Source organism: Leguminivora glycinivorella, chromosome 8 (genome assembly GCF_023078275.1).
Source record: "Leguminivora glycinivorella isolate SPB_JAAS2020 chromosome 8, LegGlyc_1.1, whole genome shotgun sequence".
In the NCBI taxonomy this organism is placed as follows: domain Eukaryota; kingdom Metazoa; phylum Arthropoda; class Insecta; order Lepidoptera; family Tortricidae; genus Leguminivora; species Leguminivora glycinivorella.
Window position 1 is genome coordinate 11,177,910 of NC_062978.1, and position 15,768 is coordinate 11,193,677.

Consider the following 15,768-nt stretch of genomic DNA (forward strand, 5'->3'; position numbering starts at 1 on the left):
TTCATGGGATACAGGCGTGATTGTATGTATGTATGTGTATCTAAATGATATGGAATTGATTGCATTTCGTTCTCTGCTTGTGTCCCGCTCGCATCAATAGGTATAGGTATAAGTAGATACTTGCGTGGTAGACGCGAAAACTCAAGGGTGCCTTCCCAAGGTAACAATCGTTTACGCAGTTTACGCTTCGTAAGCTAGCTTTCTATCGTAGTGGTGCGACAAAACCGGAAACCAGAGTTGTTTTCGATCGACAGTAGCGTCAAACAACTAAAACTAAAAAAAATATATGCAAGTAAGTAAAAAGGGTTGATTGATTGAAAAGTACGTTATCTATTCGTAGATTAGCAAAGCAATATTATATTATATAGTTTGATTAGTATGATTTAATGGATTAAATTCGGTTTATATCGGTATGTTTACACGTAATTCATGAACATCAGGTGACTCCCCTATATCTGTTATTTGATAAGGGCCATAAGGGAAATTTGTTGTAGGTTAGATAGTGAAATTTAAAAACTTATAAGTAGTTCAATATTACAGACTAATAAATGATAATCCATATCTCCAGATAATCCATTTTATCAGTCGTGATTTTGCATATAAAACAATGGTAATTTATGCGACGCTTTTATAATTACTGTAATCTAGAAAAGTCTAAAAACATGTGGCGACAAGTGCTTGTTATTGTGGCTTCCTCTTGTTGTAAGTGTTGCTATTAAGTACCTACCTAAAGAAAGATGCGTGTTTTACACATTATATAAACCATAATTGTTTACATTAAACATTCAATTTTTACTAAGATCGTAAGTGATGAGACAGCTTGGGCAAGATTTGTATTAATTCAATTCAAATCGGAAATTCATACTAATATTATAAATGGGAAAGTGTGTGTGTCTGTTTGTTTGTCCGTCTTTCACGGCAAAACGGAGCGACAAACTGACGTGATATTTTAAGTGGAGATATTTGAAGTGATGGAGAGTGACATAGGCTACTTTTTGTCTCTTTCTAACGCGAGCGAAGCCGCGGGCAAGAGCTAGTGAACTATAATTTCAATATTATTTTAGTATGCAAGAACACGGCACAGCAACCAGCAATATGCAACGATGTTAATGTTCCGAATTTCGTCAGATACCATCTAACTTCTTGGTAAGTGGTTTGTTTCATGATCACGACTATCGACTACAACGTTTCTTTCATGAAGACGCGTTTCTCGGTTTGTAATGTCTTTTCATTTTGACGAATTTGCGCGTCATCTTGGATGACTCGATTTAGGTACCATAGAATGAAATTGCTTGTGTCGTCCGCGCTATCAGAGTTTTTGACTTTTTGCCCACAGTAGAATACTCAATACAGAAAATAGTTTGGGTTATACCGTTACTTACAGTGCCACTCCAGTAACTAGTATGTATATATTTCGTTCGGCACTTTTACCTTGAAATTGCCTTGAAGTAAATTATCAATTTCGCAAGTTTTCCTAATATTGGTACCGGTACTATGTATTTATGAACATAGTGCGATAATATCTTATAAGATAACATCCACATTATCTGATACCTGTTGTACATAATATGTATCCCATCAAAAACTTGTATCACTTTGTACTTGTAATAAGCTCTTTTTCCTGTGTGTTGTATTATTTTCTGGTACAATAAAGCGTTTTACTACTACTACTAAAACATAAATGTAAAATGAGAGCCAAGTTCAATAATGTGCATGTGCCTTGGTTGTTGACTTCAACGAAAAAAGAAGTGAAATCTAAATGGGTGCCAATGCCAAGTTCAATGGTCCATCCGGAAATTTATTTATAACAACATAAAATATCATTATTTCTTATTACTTAGGATAATATATTGTAGCCTGAGGTCTGACTTGGCGAATTATGTTCGATGCTTAGTTTCTACCAGCAAGCCAAATTTTGGAATAATAAAATAAGAAGTAACAAGTTTAGAACTTGCGAGGGCTATAATATAATTTGTATATGAAAATTAGCCAAGTCAGCCTACAATATACTATCCTAAGTAATAAGAAGAAATGATATTTTATGTCGTTATAAATAAATTTTAGAACGGACCTTTGACGGCCGCCACGGACGGCTCAATATATGAGCCAAATTTGACACGCTTATGTAAAATAGTTTTTGAGTTATAAGGGGGTCAAAAGTGGCTCCAAATGGTTCGTGTAATATAACACACGATGCTGCTCGCCAGTTCTGTTACTTGAACTTGGCTTGACACGCTACCGTGTGTCTAGATTGGTATTGTACATATAATTTAGATACCTAACACAGGTGCCTGCGGGGACAAGCATATAATAGGCACGACAGTATCTTACCCACGAGATAGACTACCCATCTCATTCTAAAGTCTATTTTGTAGAAGAGATACTGTCGTGTCCATCATGTGCTTATTATCTACTATGGACCATTTTCTATAATACAAAATATAAAATAGGTACCTACTTTCTTCGCATCTATCTTGTAGAGATTTGAAGCTCTCTTATTATTATGTAAATGTGACAGTTGGATATGACGTATTTTCATATACCTATTTAATATTTTTTTTAGGCAACATGCAGTAGCAGGAGTTGACATGATAGTAGAAAACTCAGAAGCTGGTATTGTTTCCCTAGATCTCACTGGGAACGAACATGTGACCATTGTAGTGCATGGTAGAGAAAGTGGCATCTACACTGAGTTTGGTAACACTCTGAAACATTGTAAGTACCAATATACATTGTTTCTTTAAAAATATACTCAATTGAATAACTAGTTTAAAAAGCGAGTGAAAACTAGGCGTGTCCAATAATTTATTTATTTCAAAAATACAAGGTTCAATTCTTTAAAATATAGGTACCTATGTACAGTCAACCAATTGGAACCCTAGGCCACTCTACAACCATGTCAAAATGACAAGCAATAGGAGATTTCTTACAATAAGATTTATATCGTCACTATGACATAGTTCTACAGTGGCCTAGGGTTCAAATTGGTTGACTGTTCCTACGTACTTAGTTTGATGTTCACAGAACACTGCATTCGATTTGCATGTTGCTTCGAAGTTTGAATGGGATGTTGCCCAAACGTCAGACTTAACTTATTTACAAATGTTATATTAGGTATTCTATATATAATATAATGTATTCTATATTTCCCGAATGTTTAATTTTTTTTTTGTTGTAGCTATTATAACGGCAGACAAACAAATGATCGTCATTTTAGTAGACTGGTCGTCTCTATCCTTTGCACCCTATGAAGATGCCGTGAGTTATGTACCATGTGTTTCAAACGAAATAAGAAGTTTTATAGAAAATATGATGGCAGCATCTAAGTTGAACCCAAATCGCCTTCATCTCATCGGCTTTGATCTGGGAGCACACATTGTAGGCATTGCGAGTCGCAACAGTGTTGCTCGAGCCGTGAAAATTACAGGTATGCTCATATGATATGATATGATGGTATGTATTTTTTTTTATGACAAAAATCGGCTTTGAATAAACCCTTTCCATCCTATTTTAGGCAGCTGTTGACTGCATGCGAAGATGAGCAAAAAATATCCTATGTAAAAATAATAGAGATACGCATTACGATCATACGTAATAAAATTGGTTATGTTGAAAAGAAATCCTCAGTTAAGGACTCGCTTCTGTTAAATAAGTCAATCATCTGCTTCATATTAAATTGGCTCCACTACACCTGTATTGAAATATTTCAGCTCTGGACCCCGCTGGTGATGGTTGGGGAGCTGATTCACAACGTCTTAATGCTACCGATGCTCAGTTAGTTGAGGTCATCCACACAAATGGAAACGGTGCGTTTGGAAGTACAGCTTACGGCATCGGTGAACCCATTGGCACCTTGGATTTCTTCCCTAACGGAGGAGACAGGCAGCCTGGCTGTAGAACACTTGACAACGAGTGCCATCATAAGAGAGCATGGCAACTCTTTGCGGGAACCGTGGATGCTGGTGGCCACTTAATAGCTATGAAGTGTCTGGATATGTCGCAAGTAAGCAATGATCGCTGTACGATGATTCCACCTGCGGTCATGGGGACACTGGCACTGGTAAAATTTAAGTAAGTTATCTAGATCAGACTGTGTTTTTATTGTTTGTGTGATTGATTGATCATTATTATATTACTGCCATATTGTTTTACCTTTACCTATAGTGTTAAATTAACAAGATAATTATTTTTACTGAAAATTTTCTACCGTTATGTATTCAATTCAATTTAATCATTATAATTGATAATAATGATCGTTTTATATAAAGATAGACAGTCGCATATTGTATATTTTATCATATCAAACTTAAATTTATAACAATTTTTTTTCTGTTTTTTAGCACCGGTTTACATCGGGTCAATACTGGGAGCATTTACCCTTATTAATAAATTTATTGTTCTGCTCGAAATAAAAAAAAATAACTGTTAGAAACTATTTTATTAAAAAATGAATACAAATAGTACAATAGCTGAATATTATTTTCCTCCTCTTCTAAAGCATTTCAACAATGAGGTTATCTTGTATCATTTAATTTCCAACAAATCCTCAAGGGCGTATAGAGAGATAAGCAAAATACAGTGCAAAACACAATAAGGTAAATAGTTTTATATCGATCAAGTACCTACCTAACATTACCTACGATACTTTTCTTCGGGGGCCTTAAGATGGGCAAGGATCTGTCAGATCATAACTGAAACAGCCGGATGGTCAGGCTCAATGGCGGGATGTAGCCAAGAGTACAATTGTTGACGCTCGTCGTATCGTGGTTAATATCTGTCCATTTCTCCTCCGCATTGGTGCGACATAGCCAGTTGATCAATTTGATTACATTCACCACGTAGCATCAATGATTGCATTCTTGGCTACAGGCCTTGGGAGTATGTCTTAGCGACAGGCCGGAAAATACTTAACATCGAGACGAAAGGAGATCGATTGCCCATCAGTGGGACAACATGTAGTTGTAGGATAATAATCTTGAAAACATCCATCTTATTATTACAAGCTTTTATTCAATTTGCCTTATTTTAGTATGTTAGTTTGGGTCAAAACGTAGAAACTAAAGACCCACTTTCCGGTTTCCGATTGAGCTGAAATTTTGCACACATATGTAAATCACGTGACAATGCAATATTATGGTATCATGGAGCTGATCTGATGATGGAGCAGAAAGGTGGTCATAGGAACTTTGTTATGAAACGTCGTATCCCCACCGAGTAAGCGGTTTTTTACAAAACGTCTCGGCGAGCAGTAGATGACTGTTGAAAGAAAGGTACAGCCGGCGACAAAAGCTTGAGCCAAAAAATGAATTTTTTGCAAAAAAACTTATATAAAATATCAAATTGTTTCATTGTCTATACGATTATTATTATCATCGTTAATTTCTGTACCATAGTTTGTAAGTTCATTTAAGGCCTTACTGCATACGCATTTGTTGTTGATACACAAGCCGTAGAGATAGCCTTTTCGCCGACACAGGGCGTCACATGATGAATCATTGCACGACAATCTTTCAAGGTTATCTGAAATATTTTAATACATGTTAACAACTGAGTTTTGTTCAACACAGTACCTGATTTACTTAACAAGCAATAAAAGTTTTAGATCACTTTTTGATGCACAGATTTTAAACTAAAAAGCTAAATATTTCATAGACATTTAGGGAAACGGTAGGTACTTTTTTTTTTTAATTTATTTATTTATTTAAACTTTATTGCACAATTGGAAAAAAGTACAAATGGCGGACTTAATGCCTTAAGGCATTCTCTATCAGTCAACCATAGGGCCAAACAGAAATTCGCGAATGTGGGTGCAGTGAGAAAAATAAATTTAGAAAGCATGACAACTATTGACAAGTATAGCAATATTATTTACAATCAATATAATACGTTCATATCATTACACATATAGGTACTTATAAACAAATATAAATACAAATAATATATAATAAACAATATGCATACGGGCGAAGGAGAACTAATTAACTTGTGCCGCACTCAGCAGATGCTGGTGCAGCATGCGTTTGAAAATTAACTTATTTATCTCAGAATTTATCTAAATTGTAGTAGTGAGTTTCCTTACTAACCTTTGTTATTCACTACGTTGTAACAAACACATTTTTTTCCGAAAATACATATCCCATGTTTGTACCCTAACTTATGACATACATTCCTACAGGCTTTTTTAGTACATCCGCCGACTGCTTCCAGTTTTGTCATAGAATCATCTGGAAAGTTAATAACTAAATCAACATTTTATTAAGGCGTCAAATGATTAAATATCAGATATTTAACAATTTAAAATTTAGGGTAATGGGTGACAAAGAATAAACAAAAATGCAACACTGATACATTCAAAACATAAATAAAGTAACAAGAACTAGATAAGATTATGCGTAGGCAATAATATATATCAGTGCATTTCTTACTAAAGATACTAGTACATCAAAATAAAATATTAGCTTCAGATATGGATCTGTTATGTGAATGACCAAAGTGATTTGTTTTGAAGAAACGTCATTTGCGTGTTTTGCGACACTAATATGTATATCGTATCCAGAGCTAACATTTAACGTATCTTAGTTCGAATTGCGCCCTATGACAGTTCGTTTTTTCTAGTACACAATAAATAGTCAAGGCCTGTTTGATTCCTCTATTAAGACGCTGACAACACTCAATGACCTTGACGCTAGCGTACACTGTCTATTCGCATGGGAGTAAGTGAGAGCGCGATATCACTAAAACAGGGCGACTAGGTACGAAAAGTACGGAAAAATATTAAAATAAAATAGAAAGATGCGTTATTTGTGCAATATGTTTCGTTAGTGTTTTAGATATGTATATTTTTGTTATTGTAATTTTAATTAAAGACAACTAAGTGTATAATTGAACGACATAGAACCGTTAAATTGACCAATCTTTGCAATTTTTTTCTATCGAGCCGATTTCGTTAAATCGTGTATCGAGTACGTCTATGTTCGTTGAAATATAATGAATAATAACATATAATTTACTTGCCTTACTAAAACTAATAGTTTGTCTTAAAAAACTGCGCAAGTTACATCAATTTTGCGCAGTTGGGTGTTGTCAGCCCTTAACTGTTACGTGGAGTAAAATTCAGCGTCTTATTTTGACTTTTTCATTACTCTAGCAATTTTTTACTTCCGTAATATCATCATCATCATTCATTTTATACGTATACCTTTTAGTTCAAGCATAATATCGCATTTGCATCTACCGCCGACACAAACGCCCCCTGCAAAGCCGAGACGCCGACACAACTGGTCGCATGCTTGGTAGTTGCAACCCTCCAAGCTGTATTCATTATCTGTAATGAAAATTAAAAGAATTAAGTTTTCATAATATTCGTAAACAGTTACTAAAGAACTAATAAAACCGGCCAAGTGCGAGTCGGACTCGCCCACCGAGGGTTCCGTACAAACTTTCAATGGTTAAAATAATCTCATGGTACTCATATAAGACTTGTCAAGAAGCACAGTATAATAAAGAGTACTATTGTACAGTATGGCCACTCCCGCTCCCCGCTGAAAGTGCCGCCCACCCCCTCTCGGTTACCTCACAGTTACCGCCTGTCAAAAACACGAACAGTCGACCTGTCATCTTTCACTCATACAAGCATAGCACGCGTTCACCTACACGAGCTAAGACTGTGTGCTAGGAATGCGCCTCTTTCAATAAGTATATTTCAATAGGTGTGTCAGAAGTATAGGTACTATAATGAGCATTATTTACTTGTGACTTGTGCGAACCTTTAGGCATGGAAAGTCACATGAAAAGTTGTCGAAACTTATAATAGATGGCGCTGCATTTGAATATCTTGACTGATAACTCTATACCATACTAAATTGAATATACTCTAATCTAAGGTATAGCAGAGTCTAACTGGGGAAGTACCTCCGCTTTAAAAAAGACCGCAGTCAAATAGCACTAGACCCTACCTACTCATAGTGTTGTGTTCCTGGCAGTGAGTAAGGCTGCCAGAGCTCAACGAGGGTGCGGTATGCTGAAGACGGGAGGACCTACGGAACTAATTAGTATTGTCTATTGTCCTTTGAGTCGTCGGCACCCCGGACCCTGCTTAGAAATAAGTACAGGTTTGTACAAGTTTCTAATGAGACGGCAACGCACATGTGCCACCCCTTGAGTGGCAGGCGTCCATAGGTTACAGTGACCGCTTTCCATCAAGCGGACCGTATAGGCATACGTATATAGGCACTTGCACCTGTCGCCGACACAAACGCCCCCTGTGAAGCCGAGTCGGCGACACAGCTGGTCGCATGCTTGGTAGTTACAACCACCCTCTAAGGTGTATTCATTATCTGTAATGCACATGATTATGCATTTTTATAATAATGTACTAGGATTATAAATAATATAATAGTCGTAGAAAATAATATTTCTTAACAAGTAGGAAAAAATATGCAAAATGATTTATGAAATGCTTCTACCTGTCAGTGGTGAAAAGTTGTCGCACTTGCACCTGTCGCCGACACAAACGCCCCCTGTGAAGCCGAGTCGGCGACACAGCTGGTCGCATGCTTGGTAGTTGCAACCACCCTCCAAGGTGAATTATTCATCTGTAATGCAAATGATTATTCATTTTTATAATAATTTACTAGGATTATAAATATAATAGTCGTAGAAAATAATATTTCTTAACAAGTAGGAAAAATATGCAAAATGATTTGTGAAATGTTTCTACCTGTTAGTGGCGAAAAGTTGTCGCACTTGCACCTGTCGCCGACACAAACGCCCCCTGTGAAGCCTAGTCGGCGACACAGCTGGTCGCATGCTTGGTAGTTGCAACCACTCTCCAAGGTGTATTCATTATCTGTAATGCACATATGAAATATGTATTGTTATACGTTATACTTATAAATTTACTAGGATTACATAATATTCGTAGAAAATAATATTACTTGAAAAGGAGGACAAAATGTGCAAAATGATTTGTGAAATGTTTCTACTTCTTGGTGGTGAAAAGTTGTCACACTTGAAACAGAGAAAATATTAAAAGTAGTTTTTAATAATGTGAATTAAATGTAAGTAAGTACCTTTTGTTATTTGGAAGCAATGGCATCGGCCCGCGATGCATAGGCCTCTCGCAAATCCTTGGGCGCGACAAGCGATTCCGCATTCCAGCTCATTGCACCCCTCTCCTAGTATGTCTTCGTCTGCGACGACTTCTGGGTTATTTTTGGCTAAACATATAAATTTTCATTAACAATCTTCTTCTTCAAACTAGCATTTTCCCGGCCTAGCGCCAGGGTCCGCTTTCCTGCTCAGCCTTCTCCACTTTGCCCGGTCTTCGGATTTTCATTAACAATTATGGCTAAAATTGGGTACTCAATTTAAAGTTAGCTAAATATACTGAGCTAATTTGGTTCATTAAATAAATAAATAATAGCCAAGGTAACATAGCATACCTCGCACGAACACAAAACAAACTATTTAATGAATTCAATATTGTAGGTTTGTGATTGTCTCGTATATGATTATGGTCAGGGTAACATAACATACACAAACAATAGTTGATTGTGTAGGTCTAAAAATGGTGCGTGACGAGAACAAGGCATTGAATTTGACGCATTTGGTCTTTATGACCCGAGGATATATTTAATAAGTGAAGTCACATGCAAATGTTAAGGATAGGGGGGTGACTTTTCTTGATATCTTTATCATTAAAGCGACTAGGACAGGTTTGGTATCGTTTTCGTTTAATTCAAAGATGCTAAAAGTATTTATGGTATGTTAATATTGATACCATTTTCAAAAATTATGAAAATATATTTTTTAAAACCTTACGCTGAACACATTTACATGTTGGTATGTCAATATATCCATTTATGTTGAAATAATTTTAGAGTTGATCTTTAGAGAAGGCCTTTGTCGAAAGTCAAGCTGTTATTACAAAATGCAATCGTCGGAAAAGGAAAAACATGTTATAATTTAAGTACATTATGTAAATGTAATACAGGCTTATTTTATTTTATTTTAAATTTTGAAATATACCTAAACATATAGATTTTTCCTTTTTTTATTGTGGAACGTACCACTCCAAATATAATTCGCAAATTATACATGCAAACATCAATCGCAATGAAAAGACAGTGATCGACTCTGGCCAACGTGGGACTCGAACCCACATCCTTGGATTGCCGGTCCAATGAGTTACCAAGTGCACCAGCCGACCATGTCCATCACTGCGAATTTAACCATTGCAACTGTGATGATGTAAAATTTGGTAAAAATATATTTAACTAGCTTTTGCGCGCGGCTTCGCTCACGTTAGAAAGAGACAAAAAGTAGCCTATATCACTCTCTATCCCTTCAACTATCTCCACTTAAAAAACCACGTCAATTCGTCGCTCCGTTTTGCCGTGAAAGACGGACAAACAAACAGACACACACACTTTCCCATTTATAATATTAGTATAGATTTTAATGATCAACTTATTTTGATAGACAGTTGACATATCTCGTACCTACCTACCTAGCACGAACACAAAACATTTGAATTAATTTTACTCTTCATGACACTTACCTCCATAGTGTGATTTTCCTGTACGTTGTACCTATCAACCGATTTTATGGTCACGGTGACATAGCGTACATACAACGAGTGAGTTTAATCTTGTACTTATGTACCTACTTGGGATTTTCTTTAACTACCTATTTGAACAGTATAAGTAGTAGGTACTTACCCTCTTCAAATACATTTATGACAACAGCGGCTTTCACTACACCCAGTAACACGAATAACAAGAGGAACACAAACAGCCTAGCTCCCATTATGACAACGTATTAAGTACTAAAGCCGGGGATATTTTGCTTTATGATTTTATAGAGGCGGGCGACCGATAGGGACTTTACCAGTTACCACACTCCTGCAGGAAGTGACTCATTTTGTGACTGTGGCATAAGTCTAATTTTTTTGTGATATTGCTCTGCGGTTTTTTACAGGAGCCGGGGATTACCTGTAGGTTGTCTATTGTAGGTGTGGTTACTTTATTTTGACAATTATAATTTTTATAATAACAGTCTTAGTGAATGCCAGACTTTGAACACACATTAGTAGACTGACTTCCCGATGCAAATCGTTCTTATCCGATGTCACACTGTGATACACAGTTACGCCTGTCAAAAACGTGAATTGCTTGCCAGTGTTAAAATTCATATATTTGCTCGCCACGTACTGAATTGCCAGTGTTAAAAGTGACGTCATTGCATGACATGTATGGTAACAATAATTCTACAATGTTTGATGAGCATGGGCAGTATTCCGAGATCTGACTTGACGGTCACACATTTTGCGGGACGAACTGACATCAAGCCAAAAAATATAATACTCATCAAGCATCAAGCACACCTAATAATTATCTACAGTCTACTGTAAAAATATAAGTGTACACATTTTACTCAAACATATGTCCCATACACAGAACTTAATTTAGGTAGAAGAAACAAATTCATATATTTGTATAGGGGCCGAGCGTGTCAAATTTTGTACTGAAGTTGATTCTTGCCTGTAATTTTAAATATGTCTCAGGCTCTTGATTGTTCATAATTTTTGTGTTGTTGCAATTGAATATCACGTAACGAGGCATTTTTTATGTTTTGGTTGACTTCAACTTACAAAAATTATCTAGTGGTCCCATAGCATCTTAGTCCGGTGTAATAAGAGCGTAGTACAATATTTTATGAGACGATTTTTTCGATGACATATTTTTGCACTTGACTGTAGGTATTATTTCAGTTTTCGCTCGCGTATGCAGTAAATTATGAAAATAATCTCACTGACTACCTATCAGAGCATTGGCTTTGACTCAAGACTTTTTTGTCTTCGATTGCGACTTCCCTTTTAACGTAGTTTCTTTAACGTCATTCACACTGCCGTGTTCCAGGACAGTTTTAAATTTCCCACGGGGTTGCTCGAGCCTCCTCTTAGCTCAACGGTAAGAATTCACGCGTGACGAGAATCCTCTGATTTTTTATCCGGTTTCAAATAAAGCTTCAGTATCTGAAGAGAACGAAACTTTTTAACGATGTCTGGATTGCGTAATGGTTACATGAAATGTTAATTGGCTATTCCGATAAATAAAACTGATTTTTTCTTGATAAGTATTCCTTTTCAAAAATAATAAAATTATGATACTTATTTATTTATTTTAAAATTTATTGCACATAAAAAAGTACAATTAGCGGACTTAATGCCTTTAGATTCTAAACCAGTCAACCATGGGGCGAAACAATGGGTGATATCAATGCTGTTATAATAAATCATAAAATATAAAAGTATTTTGGTAGAATCTGGGCTAACGTAGGCGTTACGGTCCAGTAATTTAAAAAGCCTTTGATCTGCGTGGGTACTGTCTCGTCCAAAATTAAAGGACATCTCAAGCTTTACCTAGATTGGCATCAATAAACATGAATGAAAAGATGGAAATAATTGAAAGAAACCCTATATTATTTTTGGGTTTGACGATTTATGAACAATTTTTATAACAAGTTTACATAATATAGAGTAAGTCTTCATGTAAATGAACATTAAGCAATTTTAGATGAAATAAAAGTCAACGAAATATATAAATGTTTTCAGATATTTTCAATCAGCAAAAAAAAATCAAACATTATTACTACATATAGCATTAGAAGTGTTCGTATATCTAAACTTTCCATATTTATTCGAAATAGATTAGATTATAATAGTTTTTATTATTTTTATAACATACCTATTACATACATACATACATAATCACAGAGGGGTGATCAATTTCCATTTACTACATACTTTCGCTTCACACACTTTTCTTACGGTTTAATATGAGTAAATATGCACTACCAACTGTGAGTAAATATGCTGAAAACTGACAGTAGATATACTACTTAAATAAAAGTTCGATTTAATTGTATAACATTTAAAGGTAGGTCTACATAAAACTACTTCTAATACTTAGTTCTAATTTCAAATGGCATTAGCTGCACTTGCGTTTTGAAAGGCCTTAATGATATATAATATAATTACATTCGAAAATAATGATATAATTATTAAACATTCGAAAATATGCCATATATTTTCACTATAAGGTTGAAGTAAAAAAAAAATCTTAATTAGTTTCGCTACAGATTTTGTTCACTTTGAAGTTTACGAATTGCGTCAATAATCGAACCATGCGAACTGGTAATAGAAGACCTACCACGAACCACGTTCGACTTGTTCATTCTCTTTCACGCTTGTAAATTCATACATAAGTGCGACACAGAGGCAACTCGTCATAAGAGGTTCGCGCGGTAGTCCCTCAGTTTTACTCACAGTATTGTTGTCACTAGACCATAATAATGGTTAGTTTAGGAAAGCATTATTTTTCTTACGTTCATTTAAATCTGACGTGCGTTCAAAGATGAATAGTTTACCTACGCCTTTATTGCATTCCGTGAAGTGACTGTTCTCTCGGGCACTCGAACGATAAGGTGTAATAAGATGCATTTAGCCATGAAATACACTCGCGTGATGAAGATTTGTTTTGCAGTGTTTTTAGTATTAGTGTACTTTCAAGGTATGTTCCTAGGTGCATTACCTGCATTATTTGTTATCCATGTGAGTGCATTAGAGTTTTATATAATTATGTTTGGGCGTGTGGCGCGTCATGATTGTATAGGTTCATCTGTTTAGTTTTTGTTACTTGTCTAAAATTCTATGGAGGCTACCTAGGTATTGAATCCCCTTTAGATATATTAAATATATAGTTGAGAATGCATATAGCTCCCTGAAAAACCTACAAATTTTAGGTTTACATATTTAATGTAAGAAATATGGTCCACTTGGAAGCGTCACTACCGATTGTCGATATCTACATACATCAATTTCATCAAATCATAAAGTCCTGTGTAATATCATAGATTAAATATAAGATCATACCATCCCATACAGTAAAATGCGACCGCCTAAGAACGCGCATACACTACACCACACATAGATGGCGCTGCTTTTGTCGGCAATATAGGTACCTACCTATAATGCACTATTTTTAGCGTGAATATGGTAAATGTAGATATGACTGATAGAGGTTAAATTACGTTGCGTACTAATAAGTTGCCTAACATGCACAATTATTTGTTTCAGGGGTAAATGCCGTTCAGAAAAAGTCTCATTGCCGTTACAACTGTGAAGACCTATGTTTGACCAGAGGCAAAAGTGGCGGTGCATGCATGCGAAGTTCCTGCAAATGTTTCTCTGCGATTGACAGCTGACCAGACGCCCTCCGCCTATATCCCACGCTCGGGGGATTAGACAAGATGACAATAAAATTATACATTGAAAACATCACATCCTCCTGTTCGTAATAGTATCTTACGAACATGACGATGTGATTTTTTCGATGCCTAAACAATTTAAGGTTTATTCGATGAATAAATAAATTTCATTTTCTTTTAACCTACCTATTAGTGTTTTCTTTGGTGAACTACTACTGATTGCCTTTTCATAATTTATTCTAAGAATTGTTATCACAAAATAATGTTATTTACTAGAGAGCTTACCAGACGAATTCTATACACTCAATTAATAGATCAAACGTCATCATGTTTAAGTACCTAAAATAATGATATATTTTTCCTATTTTTTACTATTTCGCTAAGGACAAATTCAATTATATTATACATCATTACTTTCCATACTTTCTCTATTTTTAACTAAGAATAGTAGACTTCGCTGGAATTTCAGAAGCGGCTTATCTGATTCTATTAAGGTTTTATTTTTACAAGATTAAATTGTCTGACCTTTTCTTTATGACCCTAGGTTTAAAAAAGAGGGAAACAAGTATTACATTTTAATAAGATAAAGTTACAGAATCCTTAAGTATTCGATTTGTAAGATCTTTTAAATATTATAAAAATATGTGACTTGACAACAATACATAATTAACAAAAGATGGTTCGCATTTATTGAAGTGTGATGGTTATACTCGTAGATACTCATTTTGGGCAAATCGAATAAGAAGCATTCGAAATCCATACTAATATTATAAATGGGAAAGTGTGTGTGTCTGTTTGTTTGTCCGTCTTTCACGGCAAAACGGAGCGACGAATTGACGTGGTTTTTTAAGTGGAGGTAGTTGAAGGGATGGAGAGTGACATAGGCTACTTTTTGTCTCTTTCTAACGCGAGCGAAGCCTTGGGCAAAAGCTAGTTACATAATAAAGCAGTTTCGTTTATATAATTTCACTATTCCTAAATTCTCCTTCAAACGTCACGCGAGCGAAATGTGGTCAGAAGTTTCATACCTATTATGTGTGGTGCTAAACTAAGTTTTAACCAAATTTCCAGCTTTGCAACATGAAATGAATGGTTACCGCGAGGGAAATATTTGCTCCTTATCATTATTTCAACCAGGTTTCTGAAAATGGAAGCTAAAACGGCAAATTGTATTTTACTGCATATTTTGATGCCTATACATATACAAACTCATTCACTTTCTAAGTAAAGTAACTAACTAGTAACATATATACAAACTCATTCACTTTCTAAGACAGCCCATGGTAACCGTACTAATCAGAATACACTAAACGAGACAATCGGATGTCAACAGCTGCGAAATTACTATTGCATCGTTGACGCCGCTGCTGTATGGTACATTTCCTTAAATAAAATACGTTGCTATAATATTATAATTAGATTATAAAGTTGTTGCTACTTTGTTACTCTGAATTTTGGTCGCAAATTATTGAGAGTATACTTAAAATTACAAAAAAA

General features: G+C 35.4%; 2 protein-coding genes and 1 long non-coding RNA gene across 4 annotated transcripts; 2 read left to right on the plus strand and 1 right to left on the minus strand.

Moving 5' to 3' along the window:
- Positions 1 to 587: 587 nt before the first annotated feature.
- On the plus strand, positions 588 to 4,466 carry LOC125228805 (endothelial lipase-like). Of its 2 annotated transcripts, none has more exons than XM_048133489.1 (6): positions 588 to 702; positions 1,065 to 1,146; positions 2,564 to 2,715; positions 3,179 to 3,427; positions 3,711 to 4,071; positions 4,341 to 4,466. In XM_048133489.1, exons 1-6 carry the CDS (start codon positions 618 to 620, stop codon positions 4,384 to 4,386), a joined length of 975 nt encoding a protein of 324 aa, XP_047989446.1. In that variant the 5' UTR covers positions 588 to 617; the 3' UTR covers positions 4,387 to 4,466. The 2 variants fall into 2 exon arrangements, with proteins under 2 accessions (XP_047989446.1, XP_047989447.1); XM_048133490.1 differs by having other exon boundaries at positions 2,564 to 2,697.
- On the minus strand, positions 4,422 to 10,857 carry LOC125228806 (tenascin-like). The gene is made up of 6 exons (XM_048133491.1): positions 10,722 to 10,857; positions 9,072 to 9,218; positions 8,720 to 8,848; positions 7,199 to 7,324; positions 6,084 to 6,224; positions 4,422 to 5,520 (listed from the first exon to the last, which is right to left on the minus strand). The coding sequence occupies exons 1-6, from the start codon at positions 10,807 to 10,809 to the stop codon at positions 5,336 to 5,338; spliced, it is 816 nt and encodes a 271-aa protein (XP_047989448.1). The 5' UTR covers positions 10,810 to 10,857; the 3' UTR covers positions 4,422 to 5,335.
- A 2,395-nt stretch (positions 10,858 to 13,252) lies between these two features.
- Positions 13,253 to 14,456, plus strand: LOC125229219. The gene is made up of 2 exons (XR_007177373.1): positions 13,253 to 13,574; positions 14,141 to 14,456. It is a non-coding gene; the product is annotated as an uncharacterized LOC125229219 (long non-coding RNA).
- The last annotated feature ends 1,312 nt before the right edge of the window (positions 14,457 to 15,768 follow it).